Raw genomic sequence first — 20811 nt, forward strand, 5'->3', positions numbered from 1 at the left:
TTCAAAGATTTATTGTGGTTTAAATTAGAATGAAAGTTCTGTTATGTCCTTTGCTTTACTTGCATTTCAGGTAATGACATTGCACATTGCTGGTTTCTACATAATTTGTTTCTGATGTGCTTGTTGTGTTTAATGCATTAACAGCAGTAACAATGAAGCAAATTAATGACAGAGTCACGAATATGTCACTGACTGTTAATGCTGCTTGACCAGTACCAGGAATAAATAATCTCCTGTTGTTATACAGTGAATTTGATGCAGTTGATTTGTGTTGGTTTACTTCAATTTGTAGATTGCTTTGCCTTTTAAATCTAAAAAGAAAAAGCATAAAACAATACTATTACTAATTTAAATTTGAACAAGCATGCAGAAAAAAATCATCAATCGTGGGTAGAATAAGTCTCCTGTTTCTGACTCACAATGATTAAATGGGCAAGAAAATCTGGAAAAATGTTTTAATAAGTAACTGAAGGAAATCAGAAATAGCATTAATGTGCAAATGGATGAACAGTAAGTCCAGTCCACTGCTGCAGGACACACCGCTTCATGTTCTCTTTTTATCAATGGATTTCTGTCCGAACCACTGAGCTGGGCTGGTGACTCAATGCTGCCACCTGCTGGTACAAAAAGACGCTGCACAACGTGACAGCTGAATTACTAAACGTTACATAAGACATAACAAACAGTGATGTCATCCCAAAACAAGTAATGCAAACCAGTTAAATGGGCTATTATTTGAATTACTGTGAAAAATGCATCACTATATTAGGTGACACACAAACACACACGAGTCTAAAACAGCACAAACTGAAAAAACAGGACTTTAGTGTGTCTCAAAACAACAGTCACAATGTACCCCCAAAAGATTAAAAAGGATGAATGAAGGCCTGCGACCTGGTGCTCCAGGTGCCTGCAGGACGACTCAAGCCTTCCTCTCCTTGGAGGTGACGTCGGGCTGCTCCAGGACCTCCGTTACCTTCAGGTTGTTCATGGAGGCCTCGGAGGCTGTGGAGCTGCTGCGGGGCCTCGACGTGTCCGATGCTGAGAAGGAGTTCAGACAGTTCATGATAGTTATCATGTTCATCCTCTCCAGTTGGACTCTGGTGCACTAAAAGCAGTTTTTGGAGTACTTTTTTTTTTAATTGCCTGCAACTTTAAATGTACATGTAGTAATATCAGTGTCACCTGACAATAACACATCATATTCTATAGTTTTATGTGCAGTTAATCGACACTCACCTCCGGTGAGTTAAAATGGAGTAAAACTCCTGCACCAGCAGCTCGGCTGCTCCCGGTTTGCAGTGAATGATTCCGTCCACTGTCTCTTTCGTCAAGGTCAGACTGAGCTTCCGTAAAGACTGGAGCGATGAAAAACAAAATCAGCACGATCATCCGACTCAAAACAAGAACTTTCTGCTTCTGATCCTTCAAGTACAAACCTCATGTTTAGCTTGACCCACACCTCACAAACAGTTAAACAACTATGAATGACAAAGTCAGTACGATGGGAAATGAAACACATTTTGTGCTCTTGTAACCTTCTCTATTTGGCTCCAGTTCCCCTGTTTGGCAGCGAGGGATGATCCTCTGTCGTACGAATGCACCACAAAGTCACGGGAATAATAACGAGACAATATCTCTGCCACAAGGTAACCGTTGGAAAGATCTCTGGAAACACAAAGCAGGGGAGGCAAAGTGAGCACATTTACTCTGGAAGAGAAACCCTTGACTTGGCACTAATAGTAAGGACAACACTAATCAGGTGTTACTGTTTACAGTCTGTTCTTAGCTAATTGGTCAGTTTCTGGCTCGTTGGTTAATCTCTAACGTTAGCTTGCTCAATTCATTAAATACGAACTGTTCAAACTGATTCAGGAGATAATTTTGACCCGCAAATAGTTTTTTGTTACATAATTGGTCACGTGTCATTGCATGGCTTTACGTCACGGTGCCAGATGAGGTTCGATGAGTTCCATAACTTCACCTGCGCACGTTCTTCGGATGGAGGGAGAGCTCGAGGCTCTGGAGCCACTTCACGACCTCCCTCGGCAGTCCTGTCCTCCGGGGACATCCTGCAGAGGACATGCCGCTCCGAGCCGCACGCGGTGTTTACACTGTTGCCGTGGTAACCGTACAGAGAGCGCTTCACCTGATCCCGCTGCGCGGTGCCGCTGCAGCCCGTGACGCGCGGAGGTCTCTCTTTGTTTACGTCACCGTGGCAACGGGCCGCCCCCCTGACCTGTGACGGTGCGCGGACAGCGGGGGACGACGGTTAGCTGCCCCCCGGGTGATCAGCAGCAGACACTCCGATGAATCATTATGAACGTAATAAAGTGTTTAGACATGAAATACAAAATAAAACAGGGTAAAAACCGCACGCCGTTATGAAATGATGCAACACAGAATATAATCAATATTATGAGATGTGATTTATTTTATTGTATCAGCTAGAAACAACGCCTCCTTCTCCACTCTCTCATGCTGTGATGCTTCCTAATATTTGGGACAAATAACTTCAGCTGCCTCCACCCCTGTGATCCAAGTTTAAACATATCATTTTGTTTTAAAAAAGATTCTATTAATAATCCACCCACCTAAACTCAAAATAAGCAATACATTCTGCATTACAACATATTTCACAATATACCAGGTTTCAAAACTTAACTAAAATATTTGTGCACGATATCAAATGCAAAACTAAGCATTCACATGCTGTATAGTGTACTGCATTTATGTGACATTATCAGAAAGTTTGCAAGGTTTCTTCTAAACACGGCAAACTGAATTGCATGAAATATTTTATTTATGTTTTATTTATGCAACAGTTTCTCCAGCAAAAGCAAAGTCCTGAACTGGTTTTACAATCCTTCTGCTTTACGTCCATCCGGGTCGTCGGTAGTAAAGGTACACGCAGGCCGCTTAGTAACTGGCTGCTGGGCCACTTCATTGGGCGCCTCAATCGAAGGACATTAAATACTTGATAAGCTCTTTGAGACGAAGGCTGACTTCTTCAGGTCTCTTTCAGGCGGGTTAGTTGTCATTGGTACTGCAGGTAGTTCCTCAGCCTGTCGGGCAGCGGCAGGTGGGAAAGAAGGCGGAGTCTGTCCCGGCCCACGCAGCCCCTGATGCCCTGACGACACAGCTGCTTCAGGCGTCTTGGTGTAACTACAAAAGTGAGATTGAAATCTGATGATGAAGTTGTTCAAACACATGAATAAATACAACAATGTAGACTAAACACAAGCTAACCTAGTGGTTACAGCATGAGTGACAGGTGCTCTGGTACCTTCGTATGCCAGGAGGAACCCCTCGGTTAGACTGCTGGGCGGAGCCACGTCCACTGGCCTCTGAAACTGTGCGTTCCTGCCGTTGATGTCGGCACCAAAGTCCAGCAGCAGCTTCACTACGGCTGTGAAGTCTTTCTCTGCAGCTGCATGTAAGGGTGAGTCCAGAGATTTGCCTTTCTGTACACTTGCACCTGCATGGAGGACAACTTGATTATCCATTTTAGACAACGTTGGGATGAAAAGCTTCCGTGTCTGGTGCTGATTGGAATGTCCTGAAATGATCTCCAGAATGAAATGTTCAGAGTTTAGAGATAACAAAGCGGTTTTGTTGCTACGAGTGACTGTCAGCTGCAATCAGGCGCTTCATTATGAATAATTCAAGTAAAACAACACCAGGACAAACACATTTTTTAAAGAATTGCTCACCTCAAATGATTACGTGCTTTTACGTGCTGTAAAAGCTTTTCAGATCTACTGTGCATGTGTTTCTATTGTTGTGCACCGTATGTGTTCATGCAGGTCGTGTTACGGGGATGATCCGCCCTGCGCTGACCTTCCCTCAGGAGCCTCCTGGCACACTCCAGCTCCTGGCAGACGCAGGCCGTGTAGAGCGCCGTGCCCAGGTGAGGAATGTCCACGTCCACATCTGCACCCCAAGTGATGAGAGCCTCCACACAGCTGTAATGACCTGGAAGCCACGCAGCATGAAGACAGAACCAGTTAGAGACGCGTCGAGATGACGCTTCTAAAGCTAAAGGACACAAATACAGGTGGAGAGACGTGAGAAGCAGTAAATAGTTGAGTAGGAATTATATATTGGTGCCATGTTAATAACAGACATTTAGTGCTAATGTGAAGATATCTAGTGATAAATTGCCTTGATCCTTAACTTGGGACATCTTAAACATTTTAGATTACACAGATTCAAGAATCAATAAAAACTGAATATATAAAATAAAAATCTGATATATTAGTTGATGCATTCCGTCATGATCCCGTTGTACCTTTGCTGGTGGCTTCATGGATTGGTGATGGATGGCAGTCAAAGCTCTGGGGTTTCGCTCCATTTTCCAAGAGAATCTCGGTGCACGCCACGCTGCCCGCTGCACAGGCGTTGAACAGAGGGGTGACTCCATCAATTGTCAAAGCATTGACCTGCAAAAGCATTTTCTTAGGTTGTTATTTTTAGACCTCGTCCAACCGAGCGAGTTGACTAATAGCAGCAGCCTGAGGAGCTGGAGGACGAGAACTTCACAGCTCTGCAGCGACTGTGCAAGAAGAGCAGCGTTGTTCCTCCGTTACTTCTGCCCAGATCATTTGACCTGCGCGGCGTGGCCACATTAAAGGACAGTGCGCGACTTACATTTGCTCCGGCATCAACGAGAGCTCTGGCACAAGCCACATGGTCTCCCACACAGGCCTCGTGGAGGGGTGTCACATGGTCTACAGTCAGAGCATTCACGCTGTGACCCTGGAAACCCAATCAGACAGCCACAGATATAAAGTTGTTAAATGGTGCATTAACACATGACCTTTGACACAGCGGTAACAATAGAGTATCTTCTTTCCTCAGTGATGGTTGTCAGTAGTACAAACTGCCCTGGACATCTGAACAGGGATTAATGAGCTTGCAAGTCAAAGCCAAATGGAAGTCTGGTTAAGAGCTAATTAATCACCATGAATAACACTGTGACCCGATCGCAGCTTTGTCATGAGCTCGTCTGTAGAACAAGGCATCAGTGGCTTTGTGGCTGAGATGTCTGACGCCCTCGTGGTGCTCTGCTTAATCTGTGAGCTGCTGGAAATTCTCAGAGTCTCTTATTTATCAGTATTTGGCAGTGATCAGCAGCTTCGTTGATGCCCTCGGATACTGGATACACTGCTTATGTATCTGTGCTGTGTATTTACCCCCAAAACATTAATTTTTTACGATGGGAATTTTTAGTGTTGTAAACTCACACAAGTATGACAACATCTTGTGTCCTGAGGTGATGGAGGTGGAGACAGAAGAAAGCAATAAGATAACAACATGCTCCCCAGAAAACCACATCTCGTATTTCCATTCAAACCGTTTGCTTCAACATCTACTGCAGCAATTTGCCTTCTGCCAGAAATCTCCTCAGGTTTAAGCAACAAACCGACCAAAAATGTTTTTGGTTTTTCGTGAAGATGAGAAAGACCTAAAGGAAGACTTCGTGTATGTTCTATCTTCACCTGTGAAACGAGGGTCTTCAGAGTCAGGAGGCGGCCCTGACTCGCCGCATCATGGAGGGGGGAGCGGTACGACCAGGGTCCTGCAGGGGGTGAAAGTCAAGTAAATGACTCTTTTGATGTTGTATGAATAAAACTAGGCATAACGTTTGTACCTGGGAAAATAATTAATAAATAAGAGGTTTAATATCTTTATGAAACTATTTAACTTTTTCGTTATTCCTTTATTGTTTAGCCAATCTTGGCCATTTGATGGAATCCCAAACACAAATTGAAATGTATCCATCATCATGTTTGTTTCTGTCATGTTTTATACATCATGTATGAGGACAACCCTATCCCTTATTTATTTAATCTTTTATTCATATTTATTTCCATATTTATTTCAGAATTTATTATTTTATTGATTTATTCCAGCAAGTCTTTATATTTAACATTTAAATATTTCAGTATTTCTTTCAGCATTTATACATTTATTTATTCCTGTATTTATGTATTCATACTCATCTTTTTTCCTCCATGATCATGTTCCAAAATCAGGTTTATTGTTATGTGACTCAGCTTAATAACACTCTACTCACATTAAATCTCATGTAAACTGAAGAAATTTACTCTGGACATTTGACTTTGGCTCAAAAAACTGATAATGGCAGGCCAGTCACACACCATACTGTCATCATAATTTTAATTTCTGCCCATTTCAATGATCATTTTGACAATAATTGATCTAATCATTTGTATATACATTCCAAGCATTTTTATTCTTGCAACCTATATTTCTTGACCGACATTAATTTGATATACGGGTAGAAAAGACTAAGCTTTGGACATCCAACCAATTTCTTAGAACAAGGAAGAGCAAATCTTCAGCACTGTGACTAATACACCAAGCTGTGTAATATTTGTGTATATTCTATTGAGTAACTAAGCTTCAAATGAAATATTCTCTTAAACAATGGATATGGATTTGAATTTGCCTCCAAACTGCGTGTCGCTGAGAATGTGGAGATTTGTTTTGGTCTCTGTGTGAGTGTGAAAGGGTGCACTGCATAGCTGGGAATGGAAACTAGGACAGGATGGGTGGGGGGGGGGGTGCGGGGTATCATGACTGTGTTCTATTAATACATTTGAGAAACAGAGCTGCCAGCCTACAGTGTCTTGGTTTAATGTTGAATGCACGGTTCAGGATTCATAATCATTGTCATTAAGGTGATGAGAGAAAGTCATTCATATCCACAGTTTGAATTAATGTGAGTTTAATGAACGGCTCTTACTCTATTTGGATTAGTAATGAGTTCACGGCTCATTTGTAAACACAGACATGTTAAGTTTACTAAGACATGATTTTAAAGAAACATACAGTATTATCACCTTCTGCCTTTGACCTTTTACCCCTCGGATCAAACACGTTGCTTGGAGTGAAGCATCATGTCTACATTTGACACCAATTGCGTCTTCAGCCTTGAAGGTTTTTAATGCACTCACCGTGTTTCTGGCCATAGTCATAGAACTCTGCTGATATCCTGGCAGCCTCTTTGCGGTTCCCACGGACGATGTAGAAGTACGTCAGCAAGTTGAGCGAGATCTTAACAAAGAGTTTAAAGCAGAACAGGGCCACGATGCTGAGGTAAACATTAGACAAGCGGGCCATGAAGGCCTTACTGGAGAGCTCCCCTGTTGGCTCTGACATTTCCTCCGACACGTCACAGGGCGCTTTAGTTCTGATCCGATACCCCTCCGAGAAGCACCAGAGGAGTCTGCCTTTTTTCCCAGTGGAGCGACTGGTTGGCTGGTGAAGGCTGGAAGATTAAAATGCCCTGCAGCTGCTACTGTGGCCGAGAGCTAACACTCCAATGTTAATGTACCGTGTGTGTGTGTGAGTGGTACCAGTTTTGGTTGCAAATCAAATGCAAATGACATAGATTGCATTAATTTCAACATGATGATTTTTATGGATGAATCATAACTTTATGAAGGTTTGCATTCATTTTGAAACACAGTTTGTATTTCATTCCAGATAATTTTGATAATATTTTACCGAGAAAATGTAATTCTAGATAGAAACTAACCAAATTCAGATGTTAGGGGATGGATAGACCTTAATCAACCAGACAGAAATATTTGTGATTGAAACTTTAGATTTCCACATTAATTCTATATCATATAACTGTCATAAAGAGCATTATATTTTATGCATATATTATGACTGGAGAGAAGAGAGATTTTGGTCTGCATAGTAGGGGGTCATTAAAGTGAGAGACCCGTGTTAGAGGATCAAAACGGGAGAGTCGTGTGAAAGCACTTGTTTCTCCTGCAGAGTTCAGGAAATGGTATGAAATGGAAACTCCTTTGTTTGTGTGTGTCTAAATGTGTCTAAGTGTGTCTAAATGTGCATGGCCAAAAACGGCCTGGAATTAATGATTGGCTGTCAGTTGTTTCCAAAAAAAGTAATTTATTAATATTTGACTGATACAATCATATTCCTGTTAACGCAAAGTAATACATGGAGGTACTGAACGTACTTTTATATTAACGTTAATAAAAACACAGGCACCTAATATCTGTCATTCAATTTTTTCTTCAGAGGTTAGCTGAAGCTTTCAAAAGGTTATTGTTCAGAATAACCGCGATTATGTGAAGTTATATTTGAAGCCACTGGAAAAAAAATAATTAAAATTGGCTCAAAAAGTAAACTACACCTTCATATTTTCATTGATACAAACTTTCCTTGAAAAAAACTTGCTTATAATATATTATTATAGTCCAGAGTTAGAGTCCTGACCAGCTCAGGGACCCTTTACCTGCATCTACATCGACATGAACCAACATCAGCTGTGTGACATCCTGTACAGACTGAACTATGTGTTGAGCAGAGAGGAAGGTTCTCCACCAGGAGGAGACTCTCCCTCCTACAGAGAACACAGAGACACTGAGGAAACAGAACTGGACAAGGACCCAAACCCAAACCCAGGATAAAGAGGTTCAGTGAATGTGGTGCTGAAGGTGTGGAGGTGGATCAGTGTGTTGGTGGAGACTCTGTAGAAGGACAAAGAGCCAGCAGGACAGTCCACATACACTGCTACTCTACCAGAGGAGGAGGAGGAGGAGGTGATGAGCGTTTCTTTCTTATTATGATTGACATAGTACCCTTCATTGAAGCATATCAGACTCCAAGACTGATCATTTGCTCCGAACTCACATTCACTGTCTCCTTTCCTCCTGATTCCTCTGTAACTCACTGATACATAAACGACTCCTCTCCACTCAACCTCCCAGTAACAGCGACCAGTCAGACTAGTTCTACACAGCAGCTGAGGCCAGGAATCAAATCTCTCTGGATGATCAGGATATGACTGAACCTCCTTCTCCTCCACATATGTCACCTTCCTATTGTTGTCAGATAGTTTGAGTTCTCTGTGTACTGTGTTTGTGTCGATTGTGAGTTCACAGGAATCTGATGAGAGAACAAGAAACAATACAGCTGCAGCTATTAATCATGTGTTCATCTAGCGACTCTTTGATGATGACATCATAGAGGTGAATAAGTGATGTCTCAGTGTGAAGATGGTTGAATCATCATTAAAGCACACTTACACTTCCTCAGACCTGGTCTCAACCATTGAACTCCAGCAGGCTCCACCCTGAAAGGAGAAGGTGGGTCAGAGCAGCATGGAGACATGGACATGACATCACTCTCATACACACAGGTTTGTTGTAGATGTTCACGTGAACCACCTCTTCTACTACAGTGGAGCTTCTTCTGATTGGCCGATGACCACAGCTCATTATGCTCACTAATTAATTTTCTATTTACATATCATTACACAGTTCAGATTATTTTCTGAAATATAAAAATATAAAAAATAAAATGGGAGGAGTCAAATATACTTGCTTTCAGTTTGTTAAGCAAAGAAGCACTGTAAGCACTTTAGTTTATTGTTTGACGTAAAACACATGAACATTTTCTGAAATTCCCTTTTTCCTACTACTTTGGTAGTTTGGCCTCATGAGTACGAGTATGGACAGCAATAAAGCCCAATTTATCCCGGTCGGACTCTTCCACAGACAGCTCAGGTGGGTCTGCAGCCACGGAGCACTGCCTGAGTCCCCCTGTAACTTTGGTCCAGTCCTAAACAAACCTCTTTGGGCTCTGATACATTAAGTCCACAATCAGCTGCTCGTTCTTCACTGAGTGTCTGTGGCCGACTGTCACCTGTAGTTTCAACAAGTCCGCTCTTATCATCCAGGGAATTGTATCTCTAATGCACCAAAACCAGGAAAAGCTGAACTCCTTTAAAACACCAAACAATCCTATTGTAATAATCCAGTTTGAACAGATTATTTTATAAGTGGATACACCACTGTCCTCTCTCAAAACGTGGAAAGAAAAGGCTTCTGAGAAACAAGCCTTTCATAATTTTCCTCCCTGTTTATGCTCATCCTGGCTACTCTTACCTCACTAATTATATCTGTATTTGTTAGTGCCATTTTCCATGTTGTATTTTAGGTTTAAATTTGATTCATGCTTGATACATAGGAGCTACGTGAGTGAGCTCACCTACTTATGACGTAAGGAACCCGTGTTTTGACGAAGAAAGAAACCCTGTGTAATGTTATACTGAGCAGACTCAGTATAACAAAACACACTGTTTTCTACCGTTGTTCAACTCATTAAACACGTGTAGACTCGTTCTTTCCGTTTTGGAGTGGTTAAAAGAAAAGAAGCAACTGCCGAACGTAAGAAGGGAACTTTAGCCACTACAGTATTGATCGTCTGATGTGGGGCACAAAACAGTTTGATGAGTCTCTGGAAGTTTGAGGTCAGCTTGTTGTGTCAGGGTCATATTAACCAGACTGACCGTGCGGCAGAGAAAAGGTTCCCAGCTTGACCTCTTCAACCTGACTGTCTGTGGCTGCAGCAGGCCTGTTTTGTACCTGAGAGTTTCCAGTCTCCACTGTGGATCCTTCAGTCCAACTGACAGTGGCTTCACTCTTAAGTCTTCTGGATGATTGTAGCTCAGGTCCAGCTCTCTAAGATGGGTGGGGTTGGAGCAAAGAGCTGAGCCCAGAGAAGCACAGCCGTCCTTTGTGATCAGACAGCCTGACAGCCTGCAAACACAAATGTCACATGATCTGAGGAAGCTGTGAGGGCTGGATGGTCACTTCAGGACTGAGATACTGTCAGCACTTCACACAATAAAAGACAACAAGTGGACATGATTGACACAATTGAATCCTGACCTGAGAGTCTCCAGGTCACAGTGTGGACTCTCCAGTCCAGCGGCCAGCAGCTTCACTCCTGAATCCTGCAGGTCGTTGTTACTCAGGTCCAGTTCTCTCAGACTAGAGGACTGGGAGCTGAGAACTGAGGACAGAGCTTTACAGCTTCTCCCCGAGAGGTTACAGCCATTCAGTCTGAATTAACAACAATCAACAGGAAGAACATTTTATATAAATATTTCATATTTAGTCTGGAATGAAGTACAATGTAATCAATGTGTTTATAAGTGTTTATACAAAAACTAAAAAAAAGAAAGTGCTTAAATAGTGCATTTAATTGCTAATTTAATGTCAGTTATCAGCCACCCCTTACATAAGCAACCATCAAACTCCAAGCAAACTGTGGCCAAAAATGTAAGTTTTTTAGTCTCTTTTACAGCTCTGCATTTCACATTTTCCTCAATTAACGGTAATCAAATCACATAAAATTAATAAGAAGATTACTAATATGGCCCTGTCATGTTTGTTTGTGAAAGAAATATGCCGTTCATCCTGTGGAGTAGAAAGTTTAAGACATTTATATATTTTCAGACAAACAAACTTAATATGACCTGAGTGTCTTCAAAGGACAGTGTGGAACCTCCAGTCCAGCCGACAGCAGCTTCACTCCTGAATCCTCAATGCCATTATTACTTAGATCCAGCTCTCTCAGACTAGAGGACTGGGAGCTGAGCATTGAGGACAGAGCTTCGCAGCTCATCTGTGAGAGGTTACAGCCGTCCAGTCTGAAGAGATGAGAATGAAGAAAAAGCAGTAAAAATAAAAGATATAGCTCTGATGTATAAATCAAACTCTATCTACTTACAGAGCTTTGTTGGAGGCTTTGACCACTGGAAGCAGCCTCAGAAGAGCCCTCTCTGAAGCAGAGTATTTCCTCAAGTTAAACACCTCGAGATATTCTGATGACAGTAAGATGAAGACCAGAGCTGACCACTGAGCAGGAGATAGTTTATCTGTGGAAAGACGTCCTGAACTAAGGGACTGTTGGATCTCCTTCACTAGAGACCCATCATTCAGTTCATTCAGACAGTGGAACATATTGATGCTTTTCTCTGGAGACACTTCCTCACTGATCTTCTCCTTGATGTATTGGACTGTTCTGTGATTGGTCTGTGAGCTACTTCCTGCCTGTGTCAGCAGACCTCGTAGGAGAGTCTGATTAGTCTTCAGTGAAAGACCCAGGAGGAAGCGGAGGAACAAGTCCAGGTGTCCATTAGGACTCTGTAAGGCCTTGTCCACAGCACTCTGGTAGAAATGCATTGGTTCAGCTTTGCCTTTAGACAACCAGGAGGTTGTTTGTTTTTTTAATAGCAGATTGACACCAGAGCTGTAGAAGGTCAGATGGACATGAAGAGCAGCCATAAACTCCTGAACACTCAGATGGACGAAGCAGAACACCTTCTCCTGGTACAGTCCACTCTCCTCTCTAAAGATCTGAGTAAACACTCCTGAGTACACTGAGGCTGCTCTGATATCGATGCCACACTCTGTCAGGTCGGATTCATAGAAGATCAGGATACCTTTCTGCAGCTGATCAAAGGCCAGTTTTCCCAGAGACTCAATCAACTTCCTGTTCTCTGGAATCCAGTGTGGATCCGTCTTAGCTCCTCCATCGTACTTGACCTTCTTTACTTTGGACTGAACCACCAGGAAGTGGATGTACATCTCAGTCAGGGTCTTGGGCAGCTCTTCTCCGTCTCTGGTCTTCAACACCTCCTCCAGAACTGTAGCAGTGATCCAGCAGAAGACTGGGATGTGACACATGATGTGGAGGCTTTGTGACGTCTTAATATGAGAGATGATCCTCTTGGCCTGCTTCTTATCGCTGAACCTTTTCTGGAAGTACTCCTCCTTCTGGGGGTCAATGAACCCTCTGACCTCTGTCACCATGCCAACACACTCAGGAGGGATCTGATTGGCTGCTGCAGGTCGTGTGGTGATCCAGAGTTGAGCAGAAGGAAGCAGCTTCCCCCTGATGAGGTTGGTGAGGAGCACATCGAGTGAGGCCGACTCTGTGACATCAGTCAGGATCTCATTGTTGTGGAAGTCCAGAGGAAGTCGACACTCATCCAGACCGTCAAAGATGAACAGAATCTGGAACTCTTCAAACATGCAGACTCCTGCTGCTCTGGTTTCACTGAAGAAGTGATGAACAAGTCCCACCAAACTGTACTTCTTCTCTCTCAGCACATTCAGCTCTCTGAAGGTAAATGGAAATGTGAACTGTATGTCCTGGTGGTTATTGTCTTCAGCCCAGTCCAGAGTGAACTTCTGTGTTAAGACTGTTTTTCCAATGCCAGCCACTCCCTTAGTCATCACTGTTCTTATTGGTTCCTCTCCTCCAGTTGAGGCTTTGAAGAGGTCTTCTAGTCTGATGGTTATTTCTGGTCTGACTGGTTTCCTGGATGTGGTTTCAATCTGACTGACCTCATGTTCTTTATTGACCTCTGCAGTCCCTTCCTCTGTGATGTAAAGCTCTGTGTAGGTCTCATTAAGAAGGGTCGGGTTTCCTGACTTAGCGATCCCCTCGAACACACACTTGAACTTCTTCTTCAGGTTGGATTTGAGATCACGCTGACAAACTGGAGCTGTACTTCCTGAATGGAGATGAGATAGTAAATGAGATGTAAAAGTAGTTGTTCATGTAAACACCATAAATATGGACTCCAGTGTTTGATGCTGCTGGGCAGACTGACCTGTGTGAACATCTGAGCTCTCCTGGTTCTCTCTGTGGAGGAATCATGAACCATCAGCTGACATGGTGTTTGTACCATCAACACCAATACAACAATACATCACATAGTGTCCGTCCACACAGAGACCAAAACAAGGTAAAGGTCCATGATATGTATCTGGATATGGACCACACAACTTCCTGTAGATATCTAGGACCTAGACCGCTACAGGAAGTCATGTGGTTTAGTGAACACCCACTGAGAATCAACAGCTCAGTCTTTCAGCTCACTGTTTTCTTCACCAGTCAGTTTGGTTTAGTCCCAACAGGTCTCACCAAGCCCTCCATGGAGCTCTCCCTCCCTCACTGGACACTGCTGAAGGGCCCTGGAGCAAATCACCCAGAACCACCAGAGAGTCTGATAGAAACACCTCATCATCAGCCTGCATTCTCACCTTGCATCACCAGAGGGGCAGTCGTCTTTAAAGTCCACAAGACGCCCTGCAGACTGGTTACTGTTCATTGACTCGCAGATGGATCCAGCTCCAGATCTCTGATGGATCCTGGTCACGCATGTAGAACTAGAGTCAGTGAGTCAAAGACGTTGGGACATGGAGAAGAGTGGAGACAGTTTGAGATGGTCCTCTCACCTCTGAGCTTTGGTCTGGTTGTCATGTTCCCCACACAGAGGGGCTTCAGAGGGAGGGACTCTGTTCTCTGGGTCCTCACCCCTGTTGTGAAAGTCCACACCTTCACAACAACCTGCTGGGAGAGCTCACACATTATTTATCTTCATTAACAGCTCATTCACCTCAATACTAAAACTCTCATGGGACACTTTGTGTTGTCGTCATCTATCTGTTAAAGTTTAGACTTCTGGAGAAGACAAACTTCCTTTTTCCCTATAAAAAGGTGTCAAGAGACGTAATTTTAAATGCTCATCCAATAAATAGTGTTTTACAAGATGAACATTATCACTCATCTTCCAGCAGATGGAGCTGCGCTGTTTTCCCTCTTGATCTCCTTCAGACAGTCAGTAAAACACAGACCAGTAAGATGACATGTAGCTGATATGAACTTCGATCTCATGTCTGCGGGTTCCCTGTGGGGGCGGGCGGGGTCCGAGTGGAGGTTCCGCGAGGTTCTAGGGAGGGGGGGTTTGGCGTGTTCTGTGTGCCCCGGGGGGGGGCTGCATGTTCATGTGGGGGCGGGGGAGGCTCTGGCCTCAGTGGCAACTCTGTGGCCTTTGTGGCAACTCTGTGGCAACTCTGTGGCAACCTGTTAGGCGTCCCTAGAATGCCACTCGATCCGTTTTTAATTGACCTGAGTGGGGTTTTTCAAATAATCATCTTAAATTTCTTCGGTTTGCTTAGAATGTTGAGCATCCACTCAAGAGGCTGGAAGAGCTGCGGCTATCCATAGTTAGCTGTATATAGTTACTGCTCATTTCTGCTGTTGGGTATATTTCTTTGTGACTGCTTAAATGTGGAACCACACAAACTCATAATTACTGTACATTCACACAATAAGATTGAAATAACATTTGCTTGGTTCTGATTGATGCACTGCTGTGGTCACACAACGAGCTACACTTAGAGTCCTATAGCTGTCAAGCCCTCATTAGATTTATATTTCTTGTATTAGGGGTACAGATAACAACTAATGTTTTTAAATAAATGTATACTGTTATCTGGTGGTATAAGCACTGTTTTGGTGCTTAAAATTAGTTAACTTACGTTTCGTCTTCCCAAAAGTAATGGAAAAATGAATTAAATAGTAAATAAATGTTTTCACAAAGACAAATTACCATTACAACAATGTATTTTCAAACAACACATGTAGAATACAGTGAGGAAAATAAGTATTTGAACACCCTGCTATTTTGCAAGTTCTCCCACTTAGAAATTATGGAGGGGTCTGAAATTGTCATCGTAGGTGCATGTCCACTGTGAGAGACATAATCTAAAAAAAAAAACCCACTTAGGTCAAAAGAGTTTGACCTTCACTCTACTTCAATAATGTGGATGAACCTGTTGGGCGGGACAACTTACCCACGTATCAGCGATAGGCTGCGATCCAACTCACAGAGGACATGTTGTTTAATTTGCAAGCATGGGTGGAGGGAGAAAAAGAGGCAGAGGCAGAGGAGATAGAGCAAGAGGAGGAGGAGGAGAAGGAGGAGAAGAAGAAGAAGAAGAAGATGAAGAAGAAGAATGACGACGACAACGTCAATGTCAAGGAGGCCATGCACGGACCCCTATTTTTGATGATATAAGAGCAACTTTGGTGGGCCATGTCGTCAACCATGGCCTGAGCATTCTTGTCCCTGCTGGGTCCTAATTCCCCTCTGTCTGCTACCTTTCCCTCCTCATCCGTAACAGTCCTCACAGGTCCCAGATCAGATGAGATTATCTTCTTCTTCATCACAGTGTCTCAAACTAACAGCAGCTTCTCTTTGCCTGCTCACACACCATCTTGTTTCCCAACTTGAAACAAACAAACTTTCATCACACGTTCACAATTATCAATGATTTCACTCAATCAAGCACAGCTCCACTTACTGATCTTGTAGACATGAACATCCTTACTGAGCAGCTCTCTTCTGTCCTCAGCAGGTCCCTGTAGAAAAGGAGCTCCTTGCTTCACTTCAGCTTCCATCAGACAGTGACGTGACGCAGCTTGTTAGAGCTTATTGTCGTTCATCAGAGAGGGAGTGTCCTCACGTCATCATCAAAGTATGTATTCTGATTGGTCGACTGAGTCTCAGTCTGAAATGTGTAAACAGGGTCAACAGCGTGTTGACCCATAGTGTTGCTATGACAACAGAAAATGTTTTGCTATGACAACAAAAAATTTTATTTTCACATGCAACGCCCAGCTACCCACTAAAAACGAGTCCGCGACCCACCAGTTGAGAATCACTGGTTTAGAGGACCCCTGCATGCCCCTCTTTGTCACCTGGTCTTCTTCTACATGTAGACTAGTAGGGAACATGTGATGGAGCAGAAACCTTTGTAACAAATGCTGTGAAAAGTTTGTATTGAATAAAAACATTCACTAAGACAACAGAGTGTGACCTGAGAGTGAGTTTCTTCTTCACTCCACTCTGAAATGTGAGATGTGAATCTGATGATCTGGTTGAACCTGTTGGGACGTGACAACTTACCACGTATCAGTGATAGGCTGAGTGCCAACTCACAAAGGACATGTTGTTTCATGCAGTATTCTACTTCCTCATCCCATAGCTGCTCTTGTTTGGTACGATTTGGTGACACGTTGAGAGCGTTGTTGTTACTGTTAAAGCTCTGTGGAAGTTCAATGATTCCGTGAGAGAGGTCAGGTCATTCATGCGTGACCTTGAGAATGCGCCACTTCATTATTCTGGTTTGGTGCCCCAGGAAGTCAGACCACTTGCATCTTAAACTTCAATGAAATTGTGGGTTTTAAAAAAGGAATCAAACCCTCCAACGGCGTCGGGATGTTTTTCGTTCATGTTTAAATGAACTCACTTGTTCGTCCTTCCTCCTGACTGTCAAGTCAAGGATGAGCTGGGGTATGAGGAAAATGCACGGCAGAAAACCGAAAGGAGAGTGGTGACGATTTAACGTTGAATCCGCGCGGCAACGTCATGCACGCGGCAGCTGTGCGGCGCGACAGAGGATCACAGGTGTCCAAATTAAGCTGGGCGGGAACAAAAGGTGTTGTTTGACATGCCACATGAAACGCTGAAAATAACGTGCTCGCGCTTTGTATACGGAGGGGTGCACACCTGAAAGTACTACGTAGTCTGGTGAGGCAGCCGACAAGAGAAGAAACTTTAGATCAGCTTTCTTTTCTGCGTGTAGTAGGGAACACACGATGAAGCAGAAACCTTTGTAACAAATGCTGTGAAAGGTTTATATTGAATAAAAACATTCACTAAGACAACAGAGTGTGACCTGAGAGTGAGTTTCTTCTCTTCACTCCACTCTGAAATGTGAAGATGAAATGTGAGATGTGAATCTGATGATCTGGTTGAACCTGTTGGGACGTGACAACTTACCACGTATCAGTGATAGGCTGCGTGCCAACTCCTGCCAACATGTCCTGCCAACAGGACATGTTGTTTCATGCAGTATTCTACTTCCTCATCCCATAGCCGCTTGATGCCGTTGGCTCAGTGCTTCTTGACCTTAACGGAGCAACCCTGCAAGCTTCATCAGGGCGTTCACTGAACCTTCATTATTGAGAAAATAAAAGATTTTCTTCAAAACATAGGTATACATTTTATTAGTGCACACAATGAAATGATTCAGTTGCACTCTAAATCTGTCCAAAGAACAAAACCAACAAAACATGAACTTCACACAGAAACATAACATGAATATTTACACCAAATAATCAAATGTGCGGCTTCACCTTTGCAAGAGCCCCTCTCATATCATAACAAAGTTCGTTCCTTTTCTTCGTTTTTATTTCTACGATCCTCAAAATGATTTCTTGTAAAGATACGTTGTAACAAACGGTGTGCGAATCTTAGTAATAAGAAGGTTTGGTACGATTTGGTGACACGTTGAGAGTGTTGTTGTTCTGAGGAGTTGCTGTTAAAATTCCGTGGAATGATTTTGTGAGAGAGGTCATGTCATTCATGCGTGACCTTGAGAAGGCGCCACTTCCTGATCAATCCGGTTTGGTGCCCCAGGAAGTCATATCGCTTCCATCTTATACTTCAAAGAAATGACGGTTTTAAGTCCAGAATCAAACCCTACAACGACGTCAGGATGATGCTCATTCATGTTTAAATGAACTCATTTGTTTGTCCTCCTGACTGACTTTTAAAAAGTGCCACAAACATGAACCCCCCGCTCGTGTTGTGATGTGTGACGCATTGTTCGCTCTGACACACAGGACTGGCCCCTTCCACTCTGCTGCTGGTACAACCGGTTCCACTGGTTTGAGCTGCGCTGTGGTTTAATTATTAGATTTTTACTTTTTTTGCGTTTCTAAGAAGATTTGACTGATTTAAAGCAGCAACTTTGTTCCTTTTTTATTTTAAAATGAATTCATCAATTAGTGTTTAAAGTGTCTCCTAAAATAGGATTCAGTTCAAAAGACCTAAGAAGCCTAAATGATTAAATGAAAGACCTCATAGATTCACTTGATCAGTTTCAGTTTTTTTTCCATTGTTGATTCTTCACGAGAGAGAAGCAAATCTGGCCCATTAGGTGTGACTGTGAGATGGAGCCGTTCACCTTCTGCTCCTGTTTCCGTCCTTTATCCCCTTCGTCAGTCAACTTACCCTCGGGTAAGGGATGATGTTCTGTCTGTGAAGCTGTTGTCCCGGGGGACAGACGGAGCACATACTGCAGACATCCTGCACCACAACATATACATCTATTCCTCTTGGTTCAGGGAGAACCTGAGCACGGCCGCACTCACAATCTGCTGCAGAGCAGAAAATAAGATGCAGCAGTAAGACAGAGAACATAAAGCCCCTCACATCTCGTGAATTCCTCTTGATACGGTTTTCCCTTGTTTTGATTCTACTTTTATGACTCAAGTGCGTTTCATCACTTTGAGGAGAGAGCAGATGTTGCTAATATTTTGTGCACTCAGCACATACTCATCTCCAGTGCAAGCAATGATGTGTTTTTTGGTTTAAGTATTGATTGTAAGCCATGGAACCATATTGAGCAGTGCAATATTGGATTTTTAGAGGGTGTGCTCGGGTTTTCATCACATTTGTTGGAATTAATGTTCAGCGAGTGAACTCTGCAGAGTCTGAGGCAAAGGAGATTGCCTGTGCAAATGTTATACAGCTTGCAAAATGAAATACTGTGTGTTAGAGCGGGTCCGGGAAACCAGCGCCATCTGCGTGATGTATGTTTTATAAGAGCGAACCTTTGCAATCGAAGCATCCATATGAAATGAAATGAACATTTCCCTCGGGGCGCAGCACACAGGAGGTGTTTCTGCCAGCAGGTGGCAGCAGAAAACCAAGAGTTTGCTCAGACTGGCAGATCCTCTGATCTCAGCAGGACCAACAGCCCCCACAGTGCTGATCCATTTGAACTTGTATCAGACTGATAATAATGTATTTAAAAGTTGCTCTACAGATGTGGATTTGGAGAACAGAGATTTGCGCTTAACGCATTAAACACCCGTGGAACGATGCCCATGTTGCTTTGATTAGAACCCGATGTCATTGTATTGCACAAAATAAGAGAAAATTATAAAACCGCCAGGATCTTATAGCTGGAAGATGTGGATATTTTTGCATTTGCAGGTAAAACACTGACTGAGACATGACTGGAATGTGCCATTTGTTCCCTCCGCCACATGGCGGCGTTGCTGTAACGAACTTCAAACCTCCCGGATCTAATGTGGTTTACATGAAGTACGAAGGACAGACCGGGAGCGAGGCGAGTTGTTCCTGTACAATCGATTTGTGTTTACTGTGTCAACACAGCACAAATTGCTTCAGTAGCACAAAGGTTCTCGGGTCACAACGAGCGGCCCGAGTTACCTCAAGTCAAAAGGGAGTCAGACCACCTTCATTTCATATTGAGCGGGATCGTGACACTCAGGACGTCCGTTGTTGTTGTTTCACTGCTTTGAAAGCGAGGGTCGGCTGTAAAGGGTTGATGGAATTATTGGTTAGTTTACAAAATCTTCTCGTTGGCAAATCTAATGTAACAATGTCTTGTTTCTCCTCTTTGGTATTGATGCTCTCCTCACATAGAGTGGAAGAAATAATGATTTGATCCCATGCTGATTTTTCACGTTTACCCACTGAAAAAGAAATGAATCATCTATTTTAACGACACGTTTATTCTGTGAGACACAGAATATAAAAAAATGGGACCAAAATGAAGCCCCAAGCCCACCGTCAAGGATGAAGCTGGAAACCTTTTATTTTGGGGTGTTTCTCTGCTCAGGGGACAGGACGACTTCATCGAGGGCAGGGTGGAGGACACCCTCCTGTCATCACTACATCAAGGTGCTTGAAGTGAGCGGTGGTGCAGAGAGGAGACCCAGGGTCATCATAACGTTTCAAAAAGACATGACCTCCCCTCACCACGGGTGCAAAAGGCCTTTCTTTGATCGAGTTTTGGTGCTAGGCTCATGACCCAGGAACAGGAGGGCAAACCGTGTGACACATTAAACTAAAGTAATGTTGCCTGAGGGAGTCAGATGTTACTTTAAAACATTAGTTCACATGACAATCCAGCAAAATGCAGAGGAATCCTCCTCCTTGTGGCCAGGGTCACCTGGTGGTCCCTTGGCTGTTAGCGAGCTGGCAGATGGCAGGATCACCCGGGTGGAGTCATTGAACACCATCGCTCCAGCCAGCGGTCGTCTTGGAGACTGTTCTCCCAT

General features: G+C 43.3%; 3 protein-coding genes across 4 annotated transcripts; all 3 read right to left on the reverse strand.

Annotated features, from left to right (window-relative positions):
- Positions 1 to 2270, reverse strand: spata4 (spermatogenesis associated 4). Its single transcript, XM_037461467.2, has 5 exons — positions 1985 to 2270; positions 1539 to 1668; positions 1240 to 1358; positions 895 to 1041; positions 1 to 633 (listed from the first exon to the last, which is right to left on the reverse strand). Exons 1-5 carry the CDS (start codon positions 2083 to 2085, stop codon positions 561 to 563), a joined length of 570 nt encoding a protein of 189 aa, XP_037317364.2. The 5' UTR covers positions 2086 to 2270; the 3' UTR covers positions 1 to 560.
- Positions 2271 to 2399: 129 nt separating this feature from the next.
- asb5a (ankyrin repeat and SOCS box containing 5a) lies at positions 2400 to 7435 on the reverse strand. 2 transcript variants are annotated; one of them, XM_062560471.1, is made up of 7 exons: positions 6984 to 7435; positions 5502 to 5581; positions 4651 to 4758; positions 4292 to 4442; positions 3841 to 3975; positions 3287 to 3430; positions 2400 to 3165 (listed from the first exon to the last, which is right to left on the reverse strand). In XM_062560471.1, exons 1-7 carry the CDS (start codon positions 7186 to 7188, stop codon positions 3038 to 3040), a joined length of 951 nt encoding a protein of 316 aa, XP_062416455.1. In that variant the 5' UTR covers positions 7189 to 7435; the 3' UTR covers positions 2400 to 3037. The 2 variants fall into 2 exon arrangements, with proteins under 2 accessions (XP_062416455.1, XP_037317432.2); XM_037461535.2 differs by having other exon boundaries at positions 2401 to 3165; positions 3287 to 3478; positions 6984 to 7421.
- Positions 7436 to 7738: 303 nt separating this feature from the next.
- LOC119210982 (NLR family CARD domain-containing protein 3-like) lies at positions 7739 to 16103 on the reverse strand. The gene is made up of 10 exons (XM_037461533.2): positions 16014 to 16103; positions 14103 to 14217; positions 13908 to 14015; positions 13475 to 13506; positions 11584 to 13375; positions 11330 to 11503; positions 10740 to 10913; positions 10434 to 10607; positions 9093 to 9139; positions 7739 to 8952 (listed from the first exon to the last, which is right to left on the reverse strand). The coding sequence occupies exons 3-10, from the start codon at positions 13973 to 13975 to the stop codon at positions 8408 to 8410; spliced, it is 3006 nt and encodes a 1001-aa protein (XP_037317430.2). The 5' UTR covers positions 13976 to 14015; positions 14103 to 14217; positions 16014 to 16103; the 3' UTR covers positions 7739 to 8407.
- Between the last annotated feature and the right edge of the window lie 4708 nt (positions 16104 to 20811).

This window comes from Pungitius pungitius, chromosome 2 (genome assembly GCF_949316345.1).
Source record: "Pungitius pungitius chromosome 2, fPunPun2.1, whole genome shotgun sequence".
NCBI classification, from domain to species: domain Eukaryota; kingdom Metazoa; phylum Chordata; class Actinopteri; order Perciformes; family Gasterosteidae; genus Pungitius; species Pungitius pungitius.

Coding starts and splice junctions, on each gene's coding strand:
- LOC119210982 (XM_037461533.2), bottom strand. CDS start 13,975: ATGAACAGTAACCAGTCTGCAGGGCGTCTTGTGGACTTTAAAGACGAC. Junction 11,504..11,583: donor AAAGCCTCCAACAAAGCTCT/GTAAGTAGATAG, acceptor TCATCTCTTCAG/ACTGGACGGCTGTAACCTCT. Junction 10,608..10,739: donor TGTGACCTGGAGACTCTCAG/GTCAGGATTCAA, acceptor TTGTGTTTGCAG/GCTGTCAGGCTGTCTGATCA.
- asb5a (XM_037461535.2), bottom strand. CDS start 7,188: ATGTCAGAGCCAACAGGGGAGCTCTCCAGTAAGGCCTTCATGGCCCGC. Junction 4,759..5,501: donor TGAAGACCCTCGTTTCACAG/GTGAAGATAGAA, acceptor TTGGGTTTCCAG/GGTCACAGCGTGAATGCTCT. Junction 3,976..4,291: donor CCATGAAGCCACCAGCAAAG/GTACAACGGGAT, acceptor CGTGGCTTCCAG/GTCATTACAGCTGTGTGGAG.
- spata4 (XM_037461467.2), bottom strand. CDS start 2,085: ATGTCCTCTGCAGGATGTCCCCGGAGGACAGGACTGCCGAGGGAGGTC. Junction 1,359..1,538: donor ACTGGAGCCAAATAGAGAAG/GTTACAAGAGCA, acceptor TCATCGCTCCAG/TCTTTACGGAAGCTCAGTCT. Junction 634..894: donor GCAGGCACCTGGAGCACCAG/GTCGCAGGCCTT, acceptor CACGTTGTGCAG/CGTCTTTTTGTACCAGCAGG.